At 44.3% G+C, this 25,413-nt stretch overlaps 1 protein-coding gene across 1 annotated transcript in view; it reads right to left on the bottom strand.

Annotated features, from left to right (window-relative positions):
• The window catches only part of LOC115188683 (PHD finger protein 14-like), a 55,101-nt gene that overhangs the window by 11,587 nt on the left and 18,101 nt on the right, over positions 1 to 25,413 (bottom strand). Inside the window, exons 6-8 of the mRNA XM_029747396.1 lie at positions 24,432 to 24,494; positions 23,341 to 23,465; positions 3,682 to 3,799 (exon numbers count right to left, since the gene is read on the bottom strand). Coding sequence (XP_029603256.1) covers positions 3,682 to 3,799; positions 23,341 to 23,465; positions 24,432 to 24,494 — 306 coding nt within the window. The remainder of the gene's footprint in view (positions 1 to 3,681; positions 3,800 to 23,340; positions 23,466 to 24,431; positions 24,495 to 25,413) is intronic.

Raw genomic sequence — 25,413 nt, 5'->3', positions numbered from 1 at the left:
CACCATCTCCTCCGTCAAACATGGAGGTAGAAACATTATGCTTTGGGGGTGTTTTTCTGCTAAGGGGACAGGACAACTTCACCGCATCATTTGACGGGGCCATGTACTGTCAAATCTTGGGTGAGAACCTCCTTCCCTCAGCCAGGGCATTGAAAATGGGTCGTGGATGGGTATTCCAGCATGACAGTGACCCAAAACACACGGCCAAGGCAACAAAGGAGTAGCTCAAGAAGAAGCACATTATTAAGGTCCTGGAGTGGCCTAGCCAGTCTCCAGACCTTAATCCCATAGAAAATCTGTGGAGGGAGCTGAAGGTTCGAGTTGCCAAACGTCAGCCTCGAAACCTTAATGACTTGGAGAAGATCTGCAAAGAGGAGTGGGACAAAATCCCTCCTGAGATGTGTGCAAACCTGGTGGCCAACCACAAGAAACGTCTGACCTCTGTGATTGCCAACAAGGGTTTTGCCACCAAGTACGAAGTCATGTTTTGCAGAGGGGTCAAATACTTATTTCCCTCATTAAAATGGAAATCATTTTATAACATTTTTGACATGCGTTTTTCTGGATTTTTTTGTTGCTATTCTGTCTCTCATTGTTCAAATAAACCTACCATTAAAATTATAGACTGATCATTTCTTTGTAAGTGGGCAAATGTACAAAATCAGTATTGTAGCAACAGAGAGGCCCTTTGATCCACTAGCACATAGTGTAATAAGTCAACTAAGTCAGTGTGGACTAGTTCAGCAGTTGGACTGAGGGAGACAGACGCTTGTTAAAGCTGTAGATCTATAGCGACAACGCTGTACAGACTGTCTGTCTGATGAAGAGGAGCAGAGTAAAAGTCCCCTGTACTACTGTAGCTCCACTACTGTCTGATGAAGAGGAGCAGAGTAAAAGTCCCCTGTACTGTAACTCCACTACTGTCTGATGAAGAGGAGCAGAGTAAAAGTCCCCTGTACTGTAACTCCACTACTGTCTGATGAAGAGGAGCAGAGTAAAAGTCCCCTGTACTGTAACTCCACTTACTGTCTGATGAAGAGGAGCAAAGTAAAAGTCCCCTGTACTGTAACTCCACTACTGTCTGATGAAGAGGAGCAGAGTAAAAGTCCCCTGTACTGTAACTCCACTACTGTCTGATGAAGAGGAGCAGAGTAAAAGTCCCCTGTACTGTAACTCCACTACTGTCTGATGAAGAGGAGCAGAGTAAAAGTCCCCTGTACTACTGTAGCTCCACTACTGTCTGATGAAGAGGAGCAGAGTAAAAGTCCCCTGTACTGTAACTCCACTACTGTCTGATGAAGAGGAGCAGAGTAAAAGTCCCCTGTACTGTAACTCCACTACTGTCTGATGAAGAGGAGCAGAGTAAAAGTCCCCTGTACTGTAACTCCACTACTGTCTGATGAAGAGGAGCAGAGTAAAAGTCCCCTGTACTGTAGCTCCACTACTGTCTGATGAAGAGGAGCAGAGTAAAAGTCCCCTGTACTGTAACTCCACTTACTGTCTGATGAAGAGCAGAGTAAAAGTCCCCTGTACTGTAACTCCACTACTGTCTGATGAAGAGGAGCAGAGTAAAAGTCCCCTGTACTGTAACTCCACTACTGTCTGATGAAGAGGAGCAGAGTAAAAGTCCCCTGTACTGTAACTCCACTACTGTCTGATGAAGAGGAGCAGAGTAAAAGTCCCCTGTACTGTAACTCCACTACTGTCTGATGAAGAGGAGCAGAGTAAAAGTCCCCTGTACTGTAACTCCACTACTGTCTGATGAAGAGGAGCAGAGTAAAAGTCCCCTGTACTGTAACTCCACTACTGTCTGATGAAGAGGAGCAGAGTAAAAGTCCCCTACTCCTCAACCCTGCTCACGTAGCTCTCCTCTCCTGTCACTACAGACACGTTGTCTGCTTTGGGACACACAGAGGTAGTCGCCACCACCAGGGTTTACACAGTGATGTAGAGAGGGGGAGGGAGGGAAGGGGAGGACGGGGAGGATGGGGGAGGACGGGGAATGAGTGGAGAAGACACTCCGGGGGATGAAACATGTGCGTAACGAGAGAGAGAGGGCAGGTCTGTGTGTGTGTGTGTGTTCCATTCCATCAGTGGGTTTGTTGCAATGTGTTTGTTTTTATGTGTTTGTGTGTGTTTGTTCCAGTGTGCGTTTGGTATGTGTGTTGCACGGGGGTGATTAGAGAGGATTGGGTCTGGTCCTGGGGGTCTCTGGAGAACTCTCTGCTCTCTCTCTCTCAGCAGGCTTCGAGCAGCAGCACATTTAAAAAGCAAAGACTTGTGCCCCCTTCCCTTTCCCTTCTTTTAAAAGCTCCTTTCCATTGTGTGTGTGTGTGTTTCTTCCACTGAGTGTGTGTCCCCTCCTACAGCCTCTGTTTAGACCAACACTCCACAACAGCAGGATAGTGTTGAGTCTTTCTCCACCCTCTGACTAATACTATGCCTATTTACACCACAGCAGTACACACAGGCAGTATATTCTGGTCTGTAATGCTCTCAACATGGCTCTTTATTACCAGAGTTCAGCTCCACGCATGAAAATGGGTTTCATTTCTATATATGCTTATACGCTTTGTAAAAACTATTTGGGTTATATTAATGTGTATTATCTCTTTGCGAAACAGCCTGGCACTCTGGTTGAACTAGAGCTATGAGAACAATATAAAAATACCAACATACAGGACTGTAACGTTGGGCAGAAACAACAGTTGTTGATCATGTACACCTTCGTGCCCCTTCTAAACAGGGCTACAACAAACAACAAGCTTTTACAACAACTACAAGTCTCTAGTCAGCTATCTAACATTTTACAGTCTGCTATCTAACATTGTAACCCTCCATTAACTCTGCTATCTAACATTTTAACTGAGCTTTAACCTTTACATTTTGCCTGTAATTTAACGTTTCATTCCCAGCATGCAGTGTTTTCAGTATGGCTCAGGCTTTTATGTTTCTCTTCCTCCTTCTGCAACATCAATTAACCCCCATTTTCCACACACACAGAGCCAATAGGAATGCCCTTTCCTGGACAAATTGAAATGAGCTTTACATTTATCAACTTAATTAGGTTCACAAGCTGCCGCATGCTACCCTTGATTACACTGTAATTCAATAAGAAAAACATTATTTAAAATGCAAACGGAGAAAAAAATGAAAAAGTGCTTCTGGTGAGACTTGCCATTTCCAGTTAGGGACATTTGAAATGGAAAGGGTTGGAAACAGAGCAGTACCACTTCAGGGGGTAGCTATGAGGAGACAGGTATTGGTGGCGGCCATTTTGGCTCGCTGTCAGGTTTGGTTTCAAGGTAAAAAGACCCAGAGACGCATGCTTCTGCTGCAGTTGCTGGAGCTGTCATGTCATACTAACTACACCCTGTCGCTCACAGAGATAGCCCAGCCCTGTGCTGAACGGATCCGGGAAGCAGATCGGGAAATGGAAGTGAAGCCATGGCTGTTGTCCATGCTCGACTCTTACCACTTCAAACACACATTTCTTTCCCTTTCATCCTTAATACCCATATAACTATATATTTCCTTGTAAGATTTGTTGTAGGTTAATATTCAGCTGTTTAACTGCTGCTTCAATAATGTTATGCCAAAAGAAGACGTCATCACCACCACCCAGTGTGCCTATGCATGCCGTGCACACACACACACACACACACACACACACACACACACCTTGGAGGAGGAAGTGTCACACTCCTGGCAGATCCAGCCGTATCCTGTCTGCTTGGGAGACTTCTTCACGGGAGGGTCCAGACAGCCAAAGTGGTAGCACAGGCAACACTCATCACACCTACAGGAGAGAGGAGAGGTGGGGCAGGTGTTACATACAGTGGAACACCCACGCTGGCACGCACAAACACGCACGCACAAACACGCACGCACAGAGTTCCAATATAACTCAATATTATTCATCAATGGAACCTTCTCTAACATCAGATATGTACAGTGCAAGATCCCTCAGGGCAGTTGCCTTGGGCCGTTACTCTTGTCTTACAAGAATCTAAAATGACTATGTACGCTGATGATTGCACACTCTACCCCAGTGGTTCCCAACTAGGGGTACTATGACCCCTGGAGGTACTTGGCCTATCCACAGGGGGGACTTGAGAAGACTGTAAAACGTACATGAGGTGGTAGTTCAGAGGTAAGATTCTGTTGGTGGTACAGTAACCAGAAAGGTTGGGGAACCACTTCCCTATACATCAGCACCTACAGCCAGTGAGCTCAATGAGACTCTTAGAGTTACTGTCAGTAACAGTAAACTGGTTTTAAACACATCAAAAACAAAAATAATTATATTTAGTTCTCTTAAACCTCAGCTGGAGTTGTGCATGAAGGGTGTATCCACTGAACAAGTTGAGGAAGCTGAACTCCTAGAAGAAACACTGGATGGTCAGTTATCATGGTCAAGTCATTAACAAAGTTATTGTGAAGAGAGGTATGTCTTAATTGGTAGATTTTTTTTACCCTCTTTTTCTCCCCAATTTCGTGATATCCAATTGCGATCTTGTCTCATCGCTACAACTCCCCAAAGGGAGAGGCAAAGGTGGAGTCATGCGTCCCCCGATACATGACCAGCCAAACGGCGCTTCTGAACACCCGGCCGCTTAACCTGGTAGCCAACCGCACCAATGTGTAGGAGGAAACACCGTTCAACCGTAGTCAGCCTGCAAGCACCCGGCCCGCTACAATGAGTCACTAGAGCGCGATGAGCCAAGTAAAGCCCCCCCGGGCAAACCCTCCCCTAACCCGGACAACGCTGGGCCAATTGTGCGCCTCCTATGGAACTCCCGGTCACAGTCGGTTGTGACACAGCCTGGGATCGAACCCAGGTCTGTAGTGATGCCTCAAGCACTGCGATGCAGTGCCTTAGACCACTGCACCACTTTGGAGGCCCCGAGAGGTATATCTTTTATATAAAAATTGAATTTGACACAAAGATCAACTGTACTGGTTGTTCAGGCTCTGGTCTTGTCCCACCTTGATTACTGTCCGGTAATAAAGGTCAGGTGCAGCAAAGAAAGACCTAGCAAAGCTGCAGCTGTCTCAATACAAAGCAGCCCTACTTGCCCTTAACTGCCCATACAGAACTAACATCCACAACATGCATGATAGTCCTTCATGGTTTAGGGTTGAGGAGAAATGGACTACTTCTCTTCTATTTAAGAAACATGTGTGTATTTAAAATGCCGAACCACTTGTATAATCTATTTGCATACACTTCAAACAGACATCCATACCCCAGCAGAAACACCGCTATGGGTTTCTTCACTGTACCCAAACCAAAAACAGATTTAATGCGTCGCTCAGAGAGCCCTGTCATCATGGAATGCTCTGCCACCAGAGGATACTCAGGCAAAAAACAAATGTAGCTTTAAAAAACAGATAAAATATCTTGTACCACAGCGCCTCTGCTCTCTCTAAAGATCTACTTTAACTGTACAGTATTTAAGAATATCAATATGTATATATGAATAGTGTTTAAATAGCATTTTTGTTGTCTCTTGGTGTCTTTCCTATATATATATATATATATATATATATATATATATATATATATATATATCTTATAACTTTTTTTACCGTAATATCTTATGTTGTTCTTGTCTATAAGTGTTCTGTACTTTGTCATGTATTTGTACGTTTTACGTGGACCTAGCTACTGCAGAGTAGCTGCTGCATGTGCAGTAGCTGATGGGGATCCTAATAAACTAAACACACTAAGAATGACAGATAATGACAGGGCAGGTAGTTGTCAGGGAGCAGATGCTAATGAAATCAAAACACACTGTTACTAGTCCTTCCCTTGACCTTACACAGGTGTCATACTATGAGCATAGCTTTGTGTATAGCTTGGCTAGCCAGATAGCTGTGTCATTACACAAGCCTGTTAACCATCCTTAAATGTTACTACCATGGTGTCCTTGGGTTAGACAACAGGGTTTCACAATCTTACAATACAGGCAGTAAAAAACTAAATACGAATATCGACTCGCTCATATCAATATGGTTTTTAGATCATTGTTTTGGTCAGTAGCCCATTTCTCACAGATTGATCAGTCATCATATCAATATTCTGAATATAATAAATACAGTAAAGATTGTAAAGTAGGTGTGTGTGTGTACACTGCATATGTGTGTGTACCTGAGGGAGTCTTTTTGTGTTGGAAATGAGACTACTAAAACCAAACATTTAGCATTCATGAGATTCCATTGGTTGAGCCTGAATGCCCTTCTGTCCAACTCTCCCCTCCCCCCTTCTCTCCCTCCCTCTCTCCCTTTTCTCCTTCTAGTTCATGATTAACTAATTATGTCCTAATCAATGTGGGGGATTGAGATTTTTCTATGGAAATCTGATCAACCAGATTGCAGCCCAGGGAGGTCAATCTGTTCTCTCGCCCCGTGTCTATAACGGGAGGAGGAGGAGAGGGGGATAGAAGGAAGGGAGGGAGAGGGACTTGGGGAAGGAGAACCACATAGGATGAATTTCTGTGCAAATGTCTCATGGACATCTATGCATGATTTAGGCAACGTGAAAGTCCAACAGACATGATTGTATTTTAAGTCTAGGATAGAGAGACTGTAACACAACAACTTATAGAAGCAGAGAGTTAAGTCCCAGTGAAGTTGTGATGACGACGGGTGACGTTGCGGAGGGTTGAATCCAGCACCTCCTGTCAGAGGAGCCCTTTTCACAGCAACAGCAACCAGGAACCCCTACTCTAATAAAACAACCTATTATAAATAAAGGCCTTAGTCTACAACACACACTAATGAGGAAGCATCCCCATCATATGGACATCGCCCCTTGACCCTGTCACACAGGACTGTAGGTGACTGTTGTAAGAAGAACACATCTCGCCACAGCAGAGCCACTGTGTTTCTAGAGCAGTTCTCCACATACAGTAGCCTAGCTGTTCCAGACAGACAAGACTATTTCCATTCCCACAGGATCAATCACCAGAGGGGATCGTTCTAAACTAAGCCCCCCCCAGCTGAATCTATCCGTTACACCTCCCTGTCAATATTCTGAGCAGGGGTTTCTTGTGAAATCTATGGGTGATCAATCAACGCTCCTACAAATTGCTTCTGCTTCATGTACAGTAGTCGGACCAGAAGGAAACTGAGAAGGCAACCTGCCCATTCTGATGTGAATATCTGAATATAGGATGTACATATGAACACAGTTAGACAAAAAAAAAGCTTCTGCTAATAACGCAAAGAAGCAAAGTCTGTTGAAAGACTGCATGCTGTAGTGTGCAAAAGCAAGTATTGCTAAATAAAAAGTCTACCAACTGCCTTGTGTAGGAAGTCAGTAGTACAAGTAATAAGACACTAGTGTAGCAGCCATACCATGAAGGTTGAAACTAAAAGGCAAGGCATCTAAATTCCCTGTGCCTTCACTGAAACAGACAGTAAATAAAAAATACATTAGGAATGGAAGATAAAATAAAACCAACTCAAACACAGCTTCCCGGAAAACGTAGCCAGAGGACGTAGTTTTGCTACTACGGCGTTCACATCATGTAAAACAGGTTATCTATCCTCCATAACCCTGAGGTATTAAGCATTAAACAACCACGTCCATATATCAATGTGATTCCCAATTCATTCCACGGCAGGCGCATATTTTACATACTAGTTGTGTCTGTATTTGTCAATTCTCTCCTCCCTCTCCTCTGTCCCTATCTCCTCCATATATTCACTCTGACAGGGCAATGTAGCAACGAGTTGCCGTCGGCAGCAGACTGTCAGCTCAGAACAGCCTCTCTTACATGATCTGCAGTTAAAAGAGAAAACACCAGAGGAAACCAGTAACCGCTGCTTTGTTCACATCCTATTAAACCTATACAGCGATAAACGTTTCTCCAGCATACCATGAGTCGTTGGTGGAATAGCTAATGTGTGTTAAAGTCAGTTCAGTTCATCATCTTCTTTAACTAATGAAGCATAAGTAATTGAGTTCAGGGTCTGGAATTAAGTACATTAACAACATATGCATGAATCCCGAGAGTGTGTGACTGGTGATAGTGTTTAGGGAATATGCAGTAGGGTACATTTTAGGGTTGAGAACAGGGTGTGGATGACACGTCCTCTATTTGCACATCAATATCTGGTTTCAGGGTCTTAATGCATGTTTTTAGTCCAGGACCAAGTTTATTCCATGTCAGCCCTAAACCTGTTAAATTGACTAAAACCAGAGTAACAGTTTCATTGGTAGATAATTGGCATCTTACTAAGTTGTAGAAGCAGAGCCGAACAGCTGGTGCACATCAGCAGGGAACCTGCAGAGGTAGGTGGTCCACAGACACGCACAGTCACACTGGATGGGCTGAGCAGGCATATCGGCCTCAAGGAAACAAGGGGAATTTAAAGCACCCTCTGGCCTCCTCAGTGAAAAGAAGACAAATGACCACAAGTGTGTCTGTGGCGCTAATGAGCTATCCTCCGATTGTTGCACACAACCACCAATTGATTGATCATGAATCTCCATCTGTACAGGGCCAAGAGAGAGGAGACACACACACACAACACCTCCCAACTCACAGGAGGCTTCTTTTGTTTTATTAGGCGAGTGTGTGAGTGTGTGAGTGTGTGAGTGTGTGTGCACGACACTTTGCCCCGTTTACTTCTTTTAATTACTTTACCTTAATGAACCTATTGTACTGTTTGTTGTGTATCTCGGTGAGCATCTTTGAATTAAAACACTGCTCATTGATGCAGACTGGCTGGCTGCTGGCTGGTGAGGAGATGATTATTAGTTAATAGGAATTGTAAATGACGAGACCTGCGTTTTGCAATAAGTTCAAGAGGAAGTAACCTTTCCTTTCTGTTCTTCTGCATCGCTTTCTGTTTTCCGGTTTTCATTCAATTTGAGTCAGGATCTTTTATTAAATGCATTTATATCTAGGAGTATTATTCTTTTTTTTTTACAACATACAACAATTCTGTGTTCTTTTCACAATTCAGACGTTATATCTCAGCAATTACAATAGGTATGATAACAGTTATCTATGGTGTCCCCCAAGGATCAGTTTTAGGCCCACTACTTTTTCATTGTATATGCTACCACTTGTTTTCCTCTTCTTCCTCACTGAGCTCATATAAATGATTAGTGCTGCAGGCCAGTCATTGGCTAGTTGGTCTGAGAGCTAGGTGATGCAGTTGCCCCATCATCCCACCCTTCTCTTCACTGACTGTGTCCGTTGTACGTGGTCGGTCAACCTCTATCTGCTCTGAACACTGCCCTTATAGACTCAGCCACAGCAAGGTCCTTGATGTTATCAAACCAATTTGTCTCCGCTTTAATCATTGGGAAAATTGAGCCGCTCGCTCGTCTCCCCTCCTCCCTCTTTTCTGGAAGGAGACAGAATCCAATCACTCATAAGAGCGGTTATTGATTGATGTAATCTTATTGGGTGTGAGGTGGGCGATTGATTGGTTTTGTCTGCTACACATGTTGCTCTCGGCGGGCGACTCGTATCCCCTTTCATCTGCTGTTTAATCTCTGACAGGAGTTCTTAGGGGCCCTCCTCTCTGCCACATCCTCCCCTGTACCCCCTCCCCCATCTCCCTCTCTCCCCCTCCCTCCGTCTCCTTCTCTATCAGTGGGATGACTAGCAGGTGGATTAGCCTTGGTTTGATCAGCTCTCATCAGAGGTCTCTCAACTTCACATCACATTTCCCTTCTTCAAAGGCTGTGCTCTGGAGCGTGTGGCCCCTACAGGGGTCCTCCTAGACTTGTTCCTCCTCACCCCCAGGCGATCACGGCCGATGCCTCACACACAGACACGACCAAAGGAAATCAAAGGGCATTTTAGTGAGATTATACGGATATGACACAAAGGGATTCACAGGGTTTAAAGTTAAAAGGATGTGTTTAAGTCAGAAGTCAGTACATTGGCTAACTTGAAGGTGTATCCTCGTTCAAAGTTCATTTAAATGAATAATTTCAGGGTTTTTTACCATAGAGACGTTGGGAGGAAGTCAGATCCAATTGATTCCCGGGGTACCTAATCCATGCGAGTTATAATTGGATATTAAAGGAATCAGAGCAATTACAGACGTTTAACTGTAGGCAAGTACTACTGCTTAAAGCATCTGCAAACCTTAACTCAACTGAGATAAGACCATTGGGTTAGACAACTAGATTACAGCTGGGATCCAAAATATAAGTACTTTATCTACAGTATAGGTAAATGTACACACAGGTACATGATCATAAGATTATTTTAGAAAAAGTAATACTCTGATGCACTTTAAGCCCTAACAGTAAAAAAACAAAAGCAACATGCAACAATTTCAATGATTTTACTGAGTTACAGTTTATATAAGGAAATATGTAAATTCAAATAAATAAATTAGGCCCTAATCTATGGATTTCACATGAATAGGAAGGACCGCAGCCATGGGTGGGCCTAGTAGGGCATAGGCCCACCCACTTGTGAGCCAGGCCCAGCCAACCAGAATGAGTTTTTCCCCACAAAAGGACTTTATTACAGACAAGAAATACTCCTCAGTTTCAGCTGTCCGGGTGGCTGGTCTCAGACAATCCCACAGGTGACGAAGTCGGATGTGGAGGTCCTGGGCTGGTGTGGTTACATGTGATTTGCGGTTGTGAGGCTGGTTGGACGTACTGCCAAATTCTCTAAAATGACGTTGGGATCTTTTATTTCAGCTCATGAAACATGGGACCAACACTTTACATGTTGCGTTTATATTTTTGTTCAGTGTACATGCAGGGTTCTACTCTGGGGAGAGTGATATTAGTGGTTATGGTACAGCTGCTGTACAACCAAAGTGCAACATAACAAGCGGTGTCGTCTAAATCAGATAAATGGGGAAAACACTTTCATGAGTCAAGTCAAGAAAAGATTAATTTGCTAAATGTTTGTTAGTGGTAATTAAATGTTGTTTAGTTGTTTGGGGATTAATCTGCATGCAGTATTTTGATTAGACTCTTTGTGGATTAACTAAATGGAAAACAACGTGGCGTCGGTTGGCCTTGAATATCACACTCCACGATGAAGAGCATCATCATCATCATCAAGGTCCTCATCACCAACAACTTCAACATTGTTATCATCATCAACATCTTTATCATCAAAACCATCACTGTTTTCAAAAACATTCACAAAGTCTTCCCTTGGTTAAAAGAACGTTGAACAGAAAACAACTTATTTACTGCTGCACCACATGCAAAGAGAAAGTGGAGTCCATGTACGGAACAGTCAAGGCTTATTTTCTTCATCCCAGGCCTCCCAACTCTCTCTTCTTCACGAGCCAGAGCAGGAGGAGCGGTGTGGCGCCGAAGCCCCCAGAGTGTTTGAAACAACGGGGAAGAATTTATCACACTAGGGCAGTGCAATTACCTGGAGGGTGTTCACGTGACGGGAGATCAATGCGCCACAAAGCGCTCAGCCATCGACTCCCACGTCCCACCCCGTGACAAAGTAGTTCTGTGAATTCTCTTCATAGAAACGGAGGGAGTGGATTATCGGTCTTCTCCTATAGCCTCTCACTTTTTGATTTAGTGTCGGGGCGGTGTCGACGGTGCTGAGACATTATTAAAGAGGCATTGTTTTACAAGGTGGGCAGGAGGAGGTAATGAATGCGGCGAGACAGAGACACCATTGCAAGGAATTTACAAGCTCGTTAGGACACAACTCACACACTACAAGGAGACAGGATACTATAGTGAAATGGGGTAGCAACAAGCTGCCTTCACCTGGGTTCAAATACTTTGCCTAGAGCAATGGAACCAATACAACAGTCAAAAAGTGCAAACCCTGCCCAACTGGCACTCGAGGCAGACTAAAGCAAATGCTGAAAGAAAATGGAAGACTTCAAATAGATTTGAACCCAGGTCTGGAGCTGCCAGGGACTTTACCTAGGTGGCCATGAGGCTGCGGTTCCCCTAGTCCACCAGCAGGGGGCCTCAGTGGGCCGAGCTCAGAGTTTGTGTGCTTGTGTGGACTGGAGCAGTAGCACCAGCAGGTCTGTGGCCTCTGCTTTGCAGGTAGAGCCTCACCCCTCTAGCCTCTGACTGACCTAACTAGTGCCCCAGCCTGCTCACTGGGGGCCTCTGTGCTGTCACCCCCTGGGCTTATGTTCTATTACAGGAAGGGAAGAGACAGTCTGACACACAGGCGCACACACACACACCACTCCTTAACAGTGTACATCTGTCTGCGCGCTGGGGCAAACCCCACACTATTAGGATATAAGGCACCTCTGGGGGTTAGGTGATTCATCCTAGCGTGTAGTCACTGAGACATAGGAGGGGAGGAAAAGGGGAATAAAAAAAGGAGAGAAGGATAAGAGGAGGAAGGAGGTGCAACCAGGAAGTGAGCGGACACACACACTGCGACGGTGGAATCCGTGAATCCGTGGGATAGGAGAGGGGAAGGAAGAAGCTAGCTGGGGAATAATAGACTTGAGCTGCTTGGCTACTCTACCCAAACAGCAGCCCAGCCCTAGCCTGGTATGCCTTTTCTCTTCTCTTTTAATGGTGGACGAGAGGAAAAAAAGGAATGAAGTCAGCAAAAACAAAATGCCGCCATTAAATCATCTCGGCGGATCCTGTGTCAGGACGGTAATGGGAAACGCACTCATCATCCCAAAGGTTACTGCTCTTCCAGAACCTCCCTCCTTCTTTCTCTCTATCCTTCCCCTCTCTCTCACTCTCCCTCCCTCCCTCCCTCACCCAGTCCTTGTCTCAGACTTACTCATCCCCATGGTCAGAACACAGCTGTAGCTTCCCTCCGCCTAGGCCTGCTCCCCGTGTCTCTATGGACCCTGGGCTAAGAGGGGCTGAGAGAGGGAAGCAGGGAGAATGAGGGATTGGGGCAGTTACAGTTCTCTACGCTGTGCTGATTCCATCTCTCTGAGTCTCAACCTCAACGTGACACTGCCGCCTGTCTGTCTGCCTTTCTACTGGGCCCAACACAGAGTTCTTCTCTTCCAGTCCTGGGTTCAACATCCATTTGAAATCTTTCAAATACTTTCAGCGTTTGCTCTAAACCTCCTAGACTGCAAGATGGTCCATTCTATTGGTCCATTAAGCCAGGCAAGCTTAATCAAGCCCAGCTAAACTATTTGAAATAATTTCACATTTTTGTTTGAATCCAGGTCTGGGCCCAACATGGAGAGTGTGTCTCTCTGACTGTATTTTTTGTTGTTGCTGCCTATCCATCTGGTGCCAGACACATTGGAGGCTTTTGTTATGCTGTTAACCAGATTGTCTACAAAAGCCTCTCTATTCTATGTCTGCCTCTCTCTCGCTCTCTCTCTTTCCCTCTCTATCGGTATCTGGCACTGTGTGAGAGAGAGAAAGAGAGAGGGGTGAATCGGTGCAGCAGCAGGAGAGGCCACAGAATCCGGGTTTAGCTGAAATAAACAGATCAACTTTGTGACAAAGAGAGAGAAAGAGGGAGAGAAAGAAAGAGAGGCAGACCACTCCTCCTCACCAGCCCTACTGGCCTGTTACGGGTCAGCTGCCGGTGGCAGATGAGGAGGCACTTCCCCCGTAATAAATCAGAGATGACAGAGGGCTTAAGACGCACAAATGGAACGCTGTCCGCCGTCGACACACCTTTACAACAATTACACCGAACAAAAATATAAATGCAACAATTTCAAAGATTTTACTGAGTTACAGTTCATATAAGGAAATCAGTCAATTGAAATAAATTAATTAGGCCCTAATCTATGGATTTCACATGACTGGGAATGTTGGTCACAGGTACCTTAAAAAAATGGGCGTGGATCAGAAAACCAGTGAGTATCTGGTGTGATCACCATTTGCCTCATGCAGCGCGACACATATCCTTCACATTGAGTTGATCAGGCTGTTGATTGTGGCCTGTGGAATGTTGTCCCACTCCTCTTCAATGGCTGTGTGAAGATGCTGGATATTGGCGGAAACTGCAACATGCTGTCGTACACATCGATCTTGAGCAGGTATTCCCAGCGCAATGCCATCGGGGGTACGCAAAATAAAAATGTGATTCACATTTAAAAATATATATATATATACACACACTACTATTCAAAGGTTTGGGGTCACTTAGAAATGTCCTTGTTTTTGAAAGAAAATCCCTTTTTTTGTCCATTAAAATAACATCAAATTGATCAGAAATAGTGTATTTCAGACATTGTTAATGTTGTAAATGACTATGGTAGCTGGAAATGGCAGATTTTTTATGGAATATCTATTCTTGTCCTGAGAAATTAAGGCTATTCCATGCAAGAAATTGAAGATCTCGTACAACGTGGTGTACTACTCCCTTCACAGAACAGCACAAACTGGCTCTAACCAGAATAGAAAGAGGAGTGGGAGGCCCCGGTGCACAACTGAGCAAGAGGACAATTACATTAGAGTGTCTAGTTTGAGAAACAGACACCTCACAAGTCCTCAACTGGCAGCTTCACTAAATAGTACCCGCAAAACACCAGTCTCAACGTCAACAGTGAAGAGGAGACCCCGGGATGCAGGCCTTCTAGGCCACCACGTACCTATGTGAGAGACTGTCTCCAATACAACCCAACATTGCAGAGTTATGTGCATCCTTTGAAGCACACCCTTCTCATTAACCTGTGGTGAGTTATTCATATTTTTCAATTAACAAATATGGTTTTATATGTAAGATGGTTAAATAAAGAGCAAAATTATGGATTATTATTATTTGTGCCCTGGTCCTATAAGAGCTCTTTGTCACTTCCCACGAGCCGGGTTGTGACAGAAACTCACACTCATTCTTATGTTTAATAAATGTATCATATAGTGTGTGTGTGTGGCAGGCTTTCAATGATGTCAAAAAACAACATTTGAGAGTGCGCTGACCCTGGTGCTAGAGGGGGTACGCAGCTGGAGGTTGATTGTTTGAAGGGGTACGGGACTATAAAAAGTTTGAGAACCACTGATCTAGAGCATCCCAAATATGCTCAATGGGTTACTGGGTCTGGTGAGTGTGCAGGTCATGGAGGAACTGGGACATTTTCAGCTTCCAGGAATTGTGTACAAATCCTTGCGACATGGGGCCGTGAATTATCATGCTGAAACATGAGGTGATGGATGAATGGCACAACAATGGGCCTCAGGATCTCATCATGGTATTTCTGTGCATTCAAATTGCTATCGATAAAATGCAATTGTGTTTGTTGTCCGTAGCTTATGCCTGCCCATATCATAACCTCACTACCACCATGAGACATCCTTATTCACTATGCAAACCACTCGCCCACACGACGCCATACACACGCTGTCTGCCATCTGCCGGGTACAGTTGAAACCGGGATTCATCCGTGAAGATCACACTTCTCCAGCATGCCAGTGGCCATTGAAGGTGAGCATTTGCCCATTGAACTTGGTTACGATGCCTAACTCCTGGTGAGGACAACGAGCACTCAGATGAGCTTCCTTGAGATGGTTTCTGACAGTTTGTGCAGAAATGATTTGGTTGTGCATACCCACAGTTCCATCAGCTGTCCAGGAGGCTGGTCTCAGATAATCCCATAGGTGAAGAAGCCGGAAGTGGAGGTCCTGGACTGGTGTGGTTACACGTGGTCTCCAGTTGTGAGGCTGGTTGGACGTTCTGTCAAATTCTCTAAAACAACCTTGGAGGAGGCTTATGGTAGAGAAATTAACATTCAATTCTCTGGCAACAGCTCTGGTGGACATTCCTGCAGTCATCATGCCAATTGCAAACTCCCTCAAAACTTGAGACATCTGTGGCATTCTGTTGTGTGACAAACTGCACATTTTAGAGTGGCCTTTTATTGTCCTCAGCATAAGCTGCACCTGTGTAATGATCATGCTTTTTAATGAGCTTCTTGATATGCCACAGCTGTCAGGTGGATGGATTATCTTGGCAAAGGAGAAATGCTCACTAACAGGTATGTAAACAAATTTGTGCACAAAATCTGAGCGAAATAAACTTTTTGTGCGCATGGAAACATGGGACCAATTACTTTACATATTGCGTTAATATTTTGGTTCAGCGTAATTAGCTGTGTAACTCTCATTTATCACTATGGTGATGAGGTGAAAAAGTCAAGAGTTTATTCAAGCTTTAATGCTGAGAGCTATAGGGGCCGGGAGGCCAGGATACTTCACATACACACACATGAGAGTAGCAATATTCCTACTCTATATATCACAGTTATTTTTACCCAATGTGGTAATACCACAACATGTTATAAATAATCACATATAGAAATGTATGTAAACTAATACTAATCACATATAGGCATGTGTGTCAACAAATATATTAACAATGAATATGTTTAGCAAGGAGTCCTTTAAGGTTCCTACTCAATAGGGAGCTTAACTCATTTTCTTCATAACACAGTAATAACAAAAGGCATATTATGATATAAAATCAAGTGTGAAGGCACAAATAAAATAAAATACACAAAAAAGCATGGCCTTGTCAATAAATACTGTACACACCGATCACACAACACAGCTAAAAAGGTGTTTGTTCACACATTCTAAACTGTTGGAACACATGACATATTCTCAGGTTAAAAGTACATTTACTGTAGGCTACTTTAGCCCTAATGGTTAGATACAGAGTTGGCCATATCCTAGCCCTAGGCCTAATGGTTAGATACAGAGTTGGCCATATCCTAGCCCTAGGCCTAATGGTTAGATACAGAGCCATGCATGGTAGGGCTAGAGTAGGATTAGTAATAGGGTTAGCTGTAGTAGGGTTAGCTGGTTAGCTGTAGTAAGTGTAGCTGTAGTAGGGTTAACTGGTTAACAGGACTTGGGTTAGCTGATTAGCTGTAGTAAGTGTGGCTGTAGTAGGGTTAACTGGTTAGCTGATTAGTAGGCTTAGCTGATTAGTAGGGTTAGCTGTTAGTAGGGTTAGCTGATTAGCTGTAGTAAGTTTAGCTGTAGTAGGGTTAACTGGTTAGCTGGAGTAGGGTTAGCTGATTAGCTGCAGTAGGTTTAGCTGTAGTAGGGTTAACTGGTTAGCTGATTAGTAGGGTTAGCTGATTAGTAGGGTTAGCTGTTAGTAGGGTTAGCTGGTTAGTAAGGTTAGCTGGTTAGTAGGGTTAGCTGGTTAGTAGGGTTAACTGGCTAGCTGGTTAGTTGGAGTAGGGTTAGCTGTAGTAGTACTAGCTGGAATAGGGTTAGTTTGTTAGCTGCTGTATGTTTAGCTGTAGTAGGGTTAACTGGTTAGCTGGAGTAGGGTTAGCTGATTAGCTGCAGTAGGTTTAGCTGTAGTAGGGTTAACTGGTTAGCTGATTAGTAGGGTTAGCTGATTAGTAGGGTTAGCTGTTAGTAGGGTTAGCTGGTTAGTAAGGTTAGCTGGTTAGTAGGTTTAGCTGGTTAGTAGGGTTAACTGGCTAGCTGGTTAGTTGGAGTAGGGTTAGCTGTAGTAGTACTAGCTGGAATAAGGTTAGTTTGTTAGCTGCTGTATGTTTAGCTGTAGTAGGGTTAACTGGGTAGCTGGAGTAGGGTTTGCTGATTAGCTGTAGTAGGGTTAGCTGTAGTAGTGTTAGCTAGTTAGCTGTAGTAGGGTTAGCTGGTTAGCTGTAGCAGGGTTAGCTGTAGCAGGGTTAGCTGTTTAGCTGGAGTAGGGTTAGATGTTTAGCTGGAGTAGGGTTAGCTGGAGTAGGGTTAGCTGTTTAGCTGGAGTAGGGTTAGCTGGAGTAGGGTTAGATGTAGTAAGTTTGGCTGTAGCAGGGTTAGCTGTAGCAGGGTTAGCTGTTTAGCTGGAGTAGGGTTAGATGTTTAGCTGGAGTAGGGTTAGCTGGAGTAGGGTTAGCTGTTTAGCTGGAGTAGGGTTAGCTGGAGTAGGGTTAACTGTTTAGCTGGAGTAGGGTTAGCTGGAGTAGGGTTAGCTGGAGTAGGGTTAGCTGTTTAGCTGGAGTAGGGTTAGCTGGAGTAGGGTTAGCTGGTTAGCTGTAGTAAGGTTAGCTTGAGAAGGGTTAGCTTGAGTAAGGTTAGCTGGTTAGCTGTATCTCATGGACAGTCCTCTAAATTTGTTGTGGAGGAGGCAGAAGAGGATGAGGAGGAATAGGGAGAACGAAGATGAGGAGGGCTCATTGGAGTGACATGACGTGGGGAGTCACCAGGTCATCTTGTACAGGGATCTCTAATCTCCATAGGGAAACCACCAAATGTATTTCCTCAGCAGATTTTCCAGTGGACCTAAGCATTATGTGAGGTTAGGCAGCTCCCAGTGGCATGCATATAGGGTCCCCAGACAGATGAGGGGAAGAGAAAATGAGTGACATAGAGGGTCCTGGGATGGGGGTGAGCGGAGGAGTGACATGTGAGGGCAAACTGTGACACTTCTGTCAAGGATCCTGATAGACAGACGGACCACATGGCAGCTACTCAGTTGTCAGCAGTCACTATGGGGTACTGGGGAGATGCGCACACACATATATAGAGCTGGGCTGCTTTTAAAGAAGTGTCAGTTAAACTGTCACTTTAAAATATTAATGAGAGGAAGGAAGAGAGACTAAGATGCCTAGACATCTACCGTACACTCACACACTGACATTAGAAGTTACAATAACCATTCATACAAATGTTGCTATAATTATTATGTTAAACCTTAGGCTGCTGTAGAGCCTAAGCAGAAACTTACTTCTCAAAAGCCAGAAAGGGCAATCATTCTACTAAAACCCACTACTTTTTCAAGGTCTACTAGTCCTCTACTCTAGAAAGTTCTACCCGACGACAACACTAGAAGAAGATTATGAAAGCCTAAGTTCAAGTGCATCTCTAATTAAAGACCTTTACTGAGGAAAACACCGTGTGATTGGACCACAAATGACTGGAGTCAATACAACTGATTGGATGTGGTGATAGGATGCTCAGGGAGGTCAAACGAGTGAAGTGCAAACATAGAATGGATGAGAGAGCGAGAGAGAGAGGGGGGAATCACTCCTTAGTCCAGTTAGGCCATAGTCCTTATAGAAGGGCCCTTAGAGTTGACAATGACGATCACAAAGGGCCTGTCCATTAATACCAACATGTCCTTTCTTACAAGAATGACCAGTTCAGTAATACTGAACCTCGGAAAATGTTATTTGCTCAAGTATTTTAGAATTCCTCAAAGTTACTTTCAATTTCTGCCTCTCTCCCTCAATTTTAATTGGACGGCTAGTAGGTGGTCCAATTTGGGTCGTGAAGAAGACCATGGTCGTGAACGTCAAAGATGGCCATCTGATCCCACACCCGCCGCCGTCATTCTTCCACGTAATTAAGTCCCTCTCTGTCTCTAAGCCAAAGGTCTGCTTCTCTCTCTCATCTGTCCAGCAGTGTCTAGGTGTGGGGAGGTGAGGAGAGGTGTCTGCCCCGGCTCTCACAACCTGTGCAATGCAAAGATAGAAAGAGTCAGGGCAGGCAGCACACCTCACAGCCCCCGACCTCCTTAACCTAAAAAACACTGACAGAACCACACATTATTAGCTTAACCTTACAAACACTGATAACTAGTACAGCTCACAGAAACCACCCTACGGAGTAATAAAGTGAATGTATCATACGCTTTCAGTTGAAATTAGCCTATGACCACGTTTCCATCCAACCATTTCATGCGGATGAATTACCTGACGCATGAAAAAAGTCCCGACTGGGCTGATGGAAACATTAAATGCTGGTACAACTTTAGAAATGGCAACAGACGTTTAGATTTGTTTGTTAGACAGGGTGGGATCTTATTGTGTCGGTGAAATGTATTATGCGAGAAAGGGCGGCGGGAACGCCTTTATGTGCAAATATTGATATAATAACCATCATATGGAAGTAAACTTGGAGTCACACAATGATATGTTGTGTGGTCCTCCCACTACGACTCAGGAGAGCATGCAGTTTATTAGACTACAGATGATATGTTGTGTGGTCCTCCCACTACGACTCAGGAAAGCATGCAGTTTATTAGGCTACAGATGATATGTTGTGTGGTCCTCCCACTACGACTCAGGAAAGCATGCAGTTTATTAGGCTACAGATGATATGTTGTGTGGTCCTCCCACTACAACTCAGGAAAACATGCAGTTTATTAGACTACAGATGATATGTTGTGTGGTCCTCCCACTACGACTCAGGAAAACATGCAGTTTATTAGGTTACAGATGATATGTTGTGTGGTCCTCCCACTACGACTCAGGAAAGCATGCAGTTTATTAGGTTACAGATGATATGTTGTGTGGTCCTCCCACTACGACTCAGGAAAGCATGCAGTTTATTAGGCTACAGATTATATGTTGTGTGGTCCTCCCACTACGACTCAGGAAAGCATGCAGTTTATTAGGCTACAGATGATATGTTGTGTGGTCCTCCCACTACGACTCAGGAAAGCATGCAGTTTATTAGACTACAGATGATATGTTGTGTGGTCCTCCCACTACGACTCAGGAGAGCATGCAGTTTATTAGGCTACAGATGATATGTTGTGTGGTCCTCCCACTACGACTCAGGAAATCATGCAGTTTATTAGACTACAGATGATATGTTGTGTGGTCCTCCCACTACGACTCAGGAAAGCATGCAGTTTATTAGACTACAGATGATATGTTGTGTGGTCCTCCCACTACGACTCAGGAAAGCATGCAGTTTATTAGACTACAGATGATATGTTGTGTGGTCCTCCCACTACGACTCAGGAAAGCATGCAGTTTATTAGGTTACAGATGATATGTTGTGTGGTCCTCCCACTACGACTCAGGAAAGCATGCAGTTTATTAGGCTACAGATGATATGTTGTGTGGTCCTCCCACTACGACTCAGGAAAGCATGCAGTTTATTAGGCTACAGATGATATGGTGTGTGGTCCTCCCACTACGACTCAGGAAAGCATGGAGTTTATTAGGTTACAGATGATATGTTGTGTGGTCCTCCCACTACGACTCAGGAAAGCATGCAGTTTATTAGGCTACAGATGATATGTTGTGTGGTCCTCCCACTACGACTCAGGAAAGCATGCAGTTTATTAGGCTACAGATGATATGTTGTGTGGTCCTCCCACTACGACTCAGGAAAGCATGCAGTTTATTAGGCTACAGATGATATGTTGTGTGGTCCTCCCACTACGACTCAGGAAAGCATGCAGTTTATTAGACTACAGATGATATGTTGTGTGGTCCTCCCACTACGACTCAGGAAAGCATGCAGTTTATTAGGCTACAGATGATATGTTGTGTGGTCCTCCCACTACGACTCAGGAAAGCATGCAGTTTATTAGGCTACAGATGATATGTTGTGTGGTCCTCCCACTACGACTCAGGAAAGCATGCAGTTTATTAGACTACAGATGATATGTTGTGTGGTCCTCCCACTACGACTCGGGAAAGCATGCAGTTTATTAGACTACAGATGATATGTTGTGTGGTCCTCCCACTACGACTCGGGAAAGCATGCAGTTTATTAGACTACAGATGATATGTTGTGTGGTCCTCCCACTACGACTCGGGAAAGCATGCAGTTTATTAGACTACAGATGATATGTTGTGTGGTCCTCCCACTACGACTCGGGAAAGCATGCAGTTTATTAGACTACAGATGATATGTTGTGTGGTCCTCCCACTACGACTCAGGAAAGCATGCAGTTTATTAGACTACAGATGATATGTTGTGTGGTCCTCCCACTACGACTCAGGAAAGCATGCAGTTTATTAGACTACAGATGATATGTTGTGTGGTACTCCCACTACGACTCAGGAAAGCATGCAGTTTATTAGGCTACAGATGATATGTTGTGTGGTCCTCCCACTACGACTCAGGAAAGCATGCAGTTCATTATACTACAGATGATATGTTGTGTTGTACTCCCACTACGACTCAGGAAAGCATGCAGTTTATTAGACTACAGATGATATGTTGTGTGGTCCTCCCACTACGACTCAGGAAAGCATGCAGTTTATTAGACTACAGATTATATGTTGTGTGGTACTCCCACTACGACTCAGGAAAGCATGCAGTTTATTAGGCTACAGATGATATGTTGTGTGGTCCTCCCACTACGACTCAGGAAAGCATGCAGTTCATTATACTACAGATGATATGTTGTGTTGTACTCCCACTACGACTCGGGAAAGCATGCAGTTTATTAGACTACAGATGATATGTTGTGTGGTCCTCCCACTACGACTCAGGAAAGCATGCAGTTTATTAGACTACAGATGATATGTTGTGTGGTACTCCCACTACGACTCAGGAAAGCATGCAGTTTATTAGGCTACAGATGATATGTTGTGTGGTCCTCCCACTACGACTCAGGAAAGCATGCAGTTTATTAGGCTACAGATGATATGTTGTGTGGTCCTCCCACTACGACTGAGGAAAGCATGCAGTTTATTAGGCTACAGATTAAATAATTTATGATGAACTTCATGCTCCTTTCCTTTAAATACTGAAGGTCTTATTCTGGTGACATGATGATGGATGATTGGCTGCCGTTTAACAAATACAAATAACATCGCTCTTATCCATAATAATCTTATCATGTAGGTAGCCTACCAGCACTGTATCTGTGAGCTGTTGGCTAGAGCGCATGTGACAAGACCAGAGTGGGCACATTTGTTATATAATGCAACAGTTTTTCTTGCAAAACCATCAGTAAATGCGATGGAAACCCATTTAACTTGTATTTTTCATTCGCTACATGGGAATTTAATGGTAAAAGCTATTTTCATGTGCACTACATCATCACGCACACAGCCTTTTATCCACAAATAGTCTGATGGAAATATCTCTGGAGGGAAAATGCACATTTTAGAATATTCACATGAAAATCTGTTGCAAATTGGATGGAAACTTAACCAATGACAGTTACAGTCTGTAGGTCATATGGAAGGCAACTACACTCATAATATACACTCATAATAAATACACTCTGATAAATCAGTCAGTCTACAGTGTGTTAATGCTGACTGTTTTAATTCACACTACTGAGGGATGTAGTAAAGTTCTGGCCCTGTTTAAGCAGCGTGAGACAGCTGAACCTCTGATGGGAGACAAGGGCAGATCAGGGTGTTCATTACATCTTGATGATGTGTGTAAATGCAGTTGGCAGTTCAAAAGAGGTGTTGTATAGAGCTGCTGGCCTCAGCCCTGCTCACCAGTCCCCCCCTCGCTCAGCCTACGCAAGGCAGCCAAGGCCTAATGAAGACTGAACTTTAATCTTCAGGAGGATACAGCTCCTCACACACACACACACACACACACACACACACACACACACACACACACACAGAGTTGTTCACACACATTTCAATACACGCATGCACACAGACCTCCTTCCGCCCTCTCTCCTCATCTCCACACACATCCCCTCCCCTCCCTTCACACACACTGTGACCCACCTGACGAGGTTCTCGTTGTCCCCGGGTCCTTTGCAGGAGGTACAGTCAGTCCTGGTGTCGTCGGCTTTAGGGGTCTTCTTCTGCATTATAGACTGACGCTGACGCCGTTCACGTAGAGCAGGTTCCTATGGAAACACACAGGCTGATTAGAGCCGACAATGCCGTGTGTGTGTGTGTTAATGGTGTAGAAGAGGTGTTAAGAAATAGAGAAATATCCAGCTGAACAGAGTAGTACTGTGTGTAACATGGGATGTGTATGTATTAGTTTTGCGAGTGTGTCAGGGAGGTTAGGAGATGTAGCCTCCAGTATTTATGCTGCAGTAGTTTATGTGTCGGGGGGCTAGGGTCAGTCTGTCACATCTGGAGTATTTCTCTTGTCTTTTCCGGTGTCCTGTGTGAATTTAAATATGCTCTCTCTAATTCTCTCTTTCTCCTTCTTTCTTTCTCTCTCTCTCGGAGGACCTGAGCCCTAGGACCATGCCTCAGGACTACCTGGCTTGATGACTCCTTGCTGTCCCCAGTTCACTTGGCCGTGCTGCTGCTCCAGTTCCAACTGTTCTGCCTGCAGCTATGGAACCCTGACCTGTTCACCGGATGTGCTACCTGTCCCAGACCTGTTGGAACCCTGACCTATTCACCGGATGTTTTACCTGTCCCATACCTCAACTCTCTAGAGACAGCAGGAGCGGTAGTGATACTCTCAAAGATCGGCTATGAAAAAGCCAACTGACACTTACTCTTGTGTTGCTGACTTGTTGCACCCTCGACAACTACTATGATTATTATTATTTGACAATGCTGGTCATTTATGAACATTTGAACATCTAGGCCATGTGCTGTTATAATCTCCACCCGGCACAGCCAGAAGAGGACTGGCCACCCCTCATAGCCTGGTTCCTCTCCAGGTTTCTTCCTAGGTTTTGGCCTTTCTAGGGAGTTTTTCCTAGCCACCGTGCTTCTACACCTGCATTGCTTGCTGTTTGGGGTTTTAGGCTGGGTTTCTGTACAGCACTTTGAGATATCAGCTGATGTAAGAAGGGCTATATAAATACATTTGATTTGATTAGTAACAAGGTAGAACAGTGACATACCTGCACTTCAAACTGCTCTTCTTCACAAATGGACACCCTCTTCCTCTTCTGCCCTCTGGTTCTCTGTGGAATACATAACAATGTGTTTCATTGCAGTCAGTCTTAACTAAGGTAGAATTTTGTGGTCTTTTATTTTTTTTGTGGTCATTTATTCACACAGATTGATCTGTGTGAATTGATGAGAGATAATTGACCCGAGCTCTGGTCAGTCTCATGAGCCTTGAAAGGTTATCAGATAGCCATGCAAGGGCACAAGGTCACAGCTTGGTGACTTGGGGAAAATGTCAATGTTTCTCTACTTTGAGTTGTTGAGTTCAGGCAAATCATTAGTTATTGGTATTTTGTCTGAGAATCTGTCAAAGTAATAATTTGACTTAATTAGATATGTGCTCCACAAAGTATTGGCAGCATCAGACAAATCTAACTTTATTTAATGCTTGTTATCCAAAAGTTTCAGGAGCCAGTGGAAGTTTGTTTATGACGTAGTCTGCTCCCTTAGCTGTTTGTCAAATAAAGAAAATCCACTGTGCTCTCTGCCTTTTGCAACAAGACCACAGAAAGCATAAACTGTTTTCCAAAGACATATTTTTTGCTTGTTTGTCCTGTATTTAATCCTCTAATGCCCAGTGAGGCTGGTGTTCTGTTTTACCTCTGGACATACAAGACAAGAGAGCCACACAGTGCTGTCTGTGGACTAGGTCCTATTCATAGATAGAGTAACACTGCCTGTCAGTTGCACGAGAGAGAGAGAGTGAGAGAGAAAGGGGCAGGATAGACAGAGAGAGAAGGGAGCGGGAGAGAGAGAGCGAGCGAGAGAAAGCTGTCGGGATATGGCTGCTCCCTCCCTCCACCTCTTCATGGATCCCACTTATCTACAGCCACCATACCCTGATCCTCTTCCGATAGACTGCCCCAGCCCTGCCTCCCCTCCCTCCCTCCCTCCCTCCTCCCCATCCTCCCTCCCAGTTTCAGCTCCCTGAAG

The sequence above is a fragment of the Salmo trutta genome, unplaced genomic scaffold (genome assembly GCF_901001165.1).
Source record: "Salmo trutta unplaced genomic scaffold, fSalTru1.1, whole genome shotgun sequence".
Lineage (NCBI taxonomy): Eukaryota > Metazoa > Chordata > Actinopteri > Salmoniformes > Salmonidae > Salmo > Salmo trutta.
The sequence above is the reverse complement of the archived record's forward strand: the minus strand, read 5'-3'. Positions and strand labels throughout refer to the sequence as shown.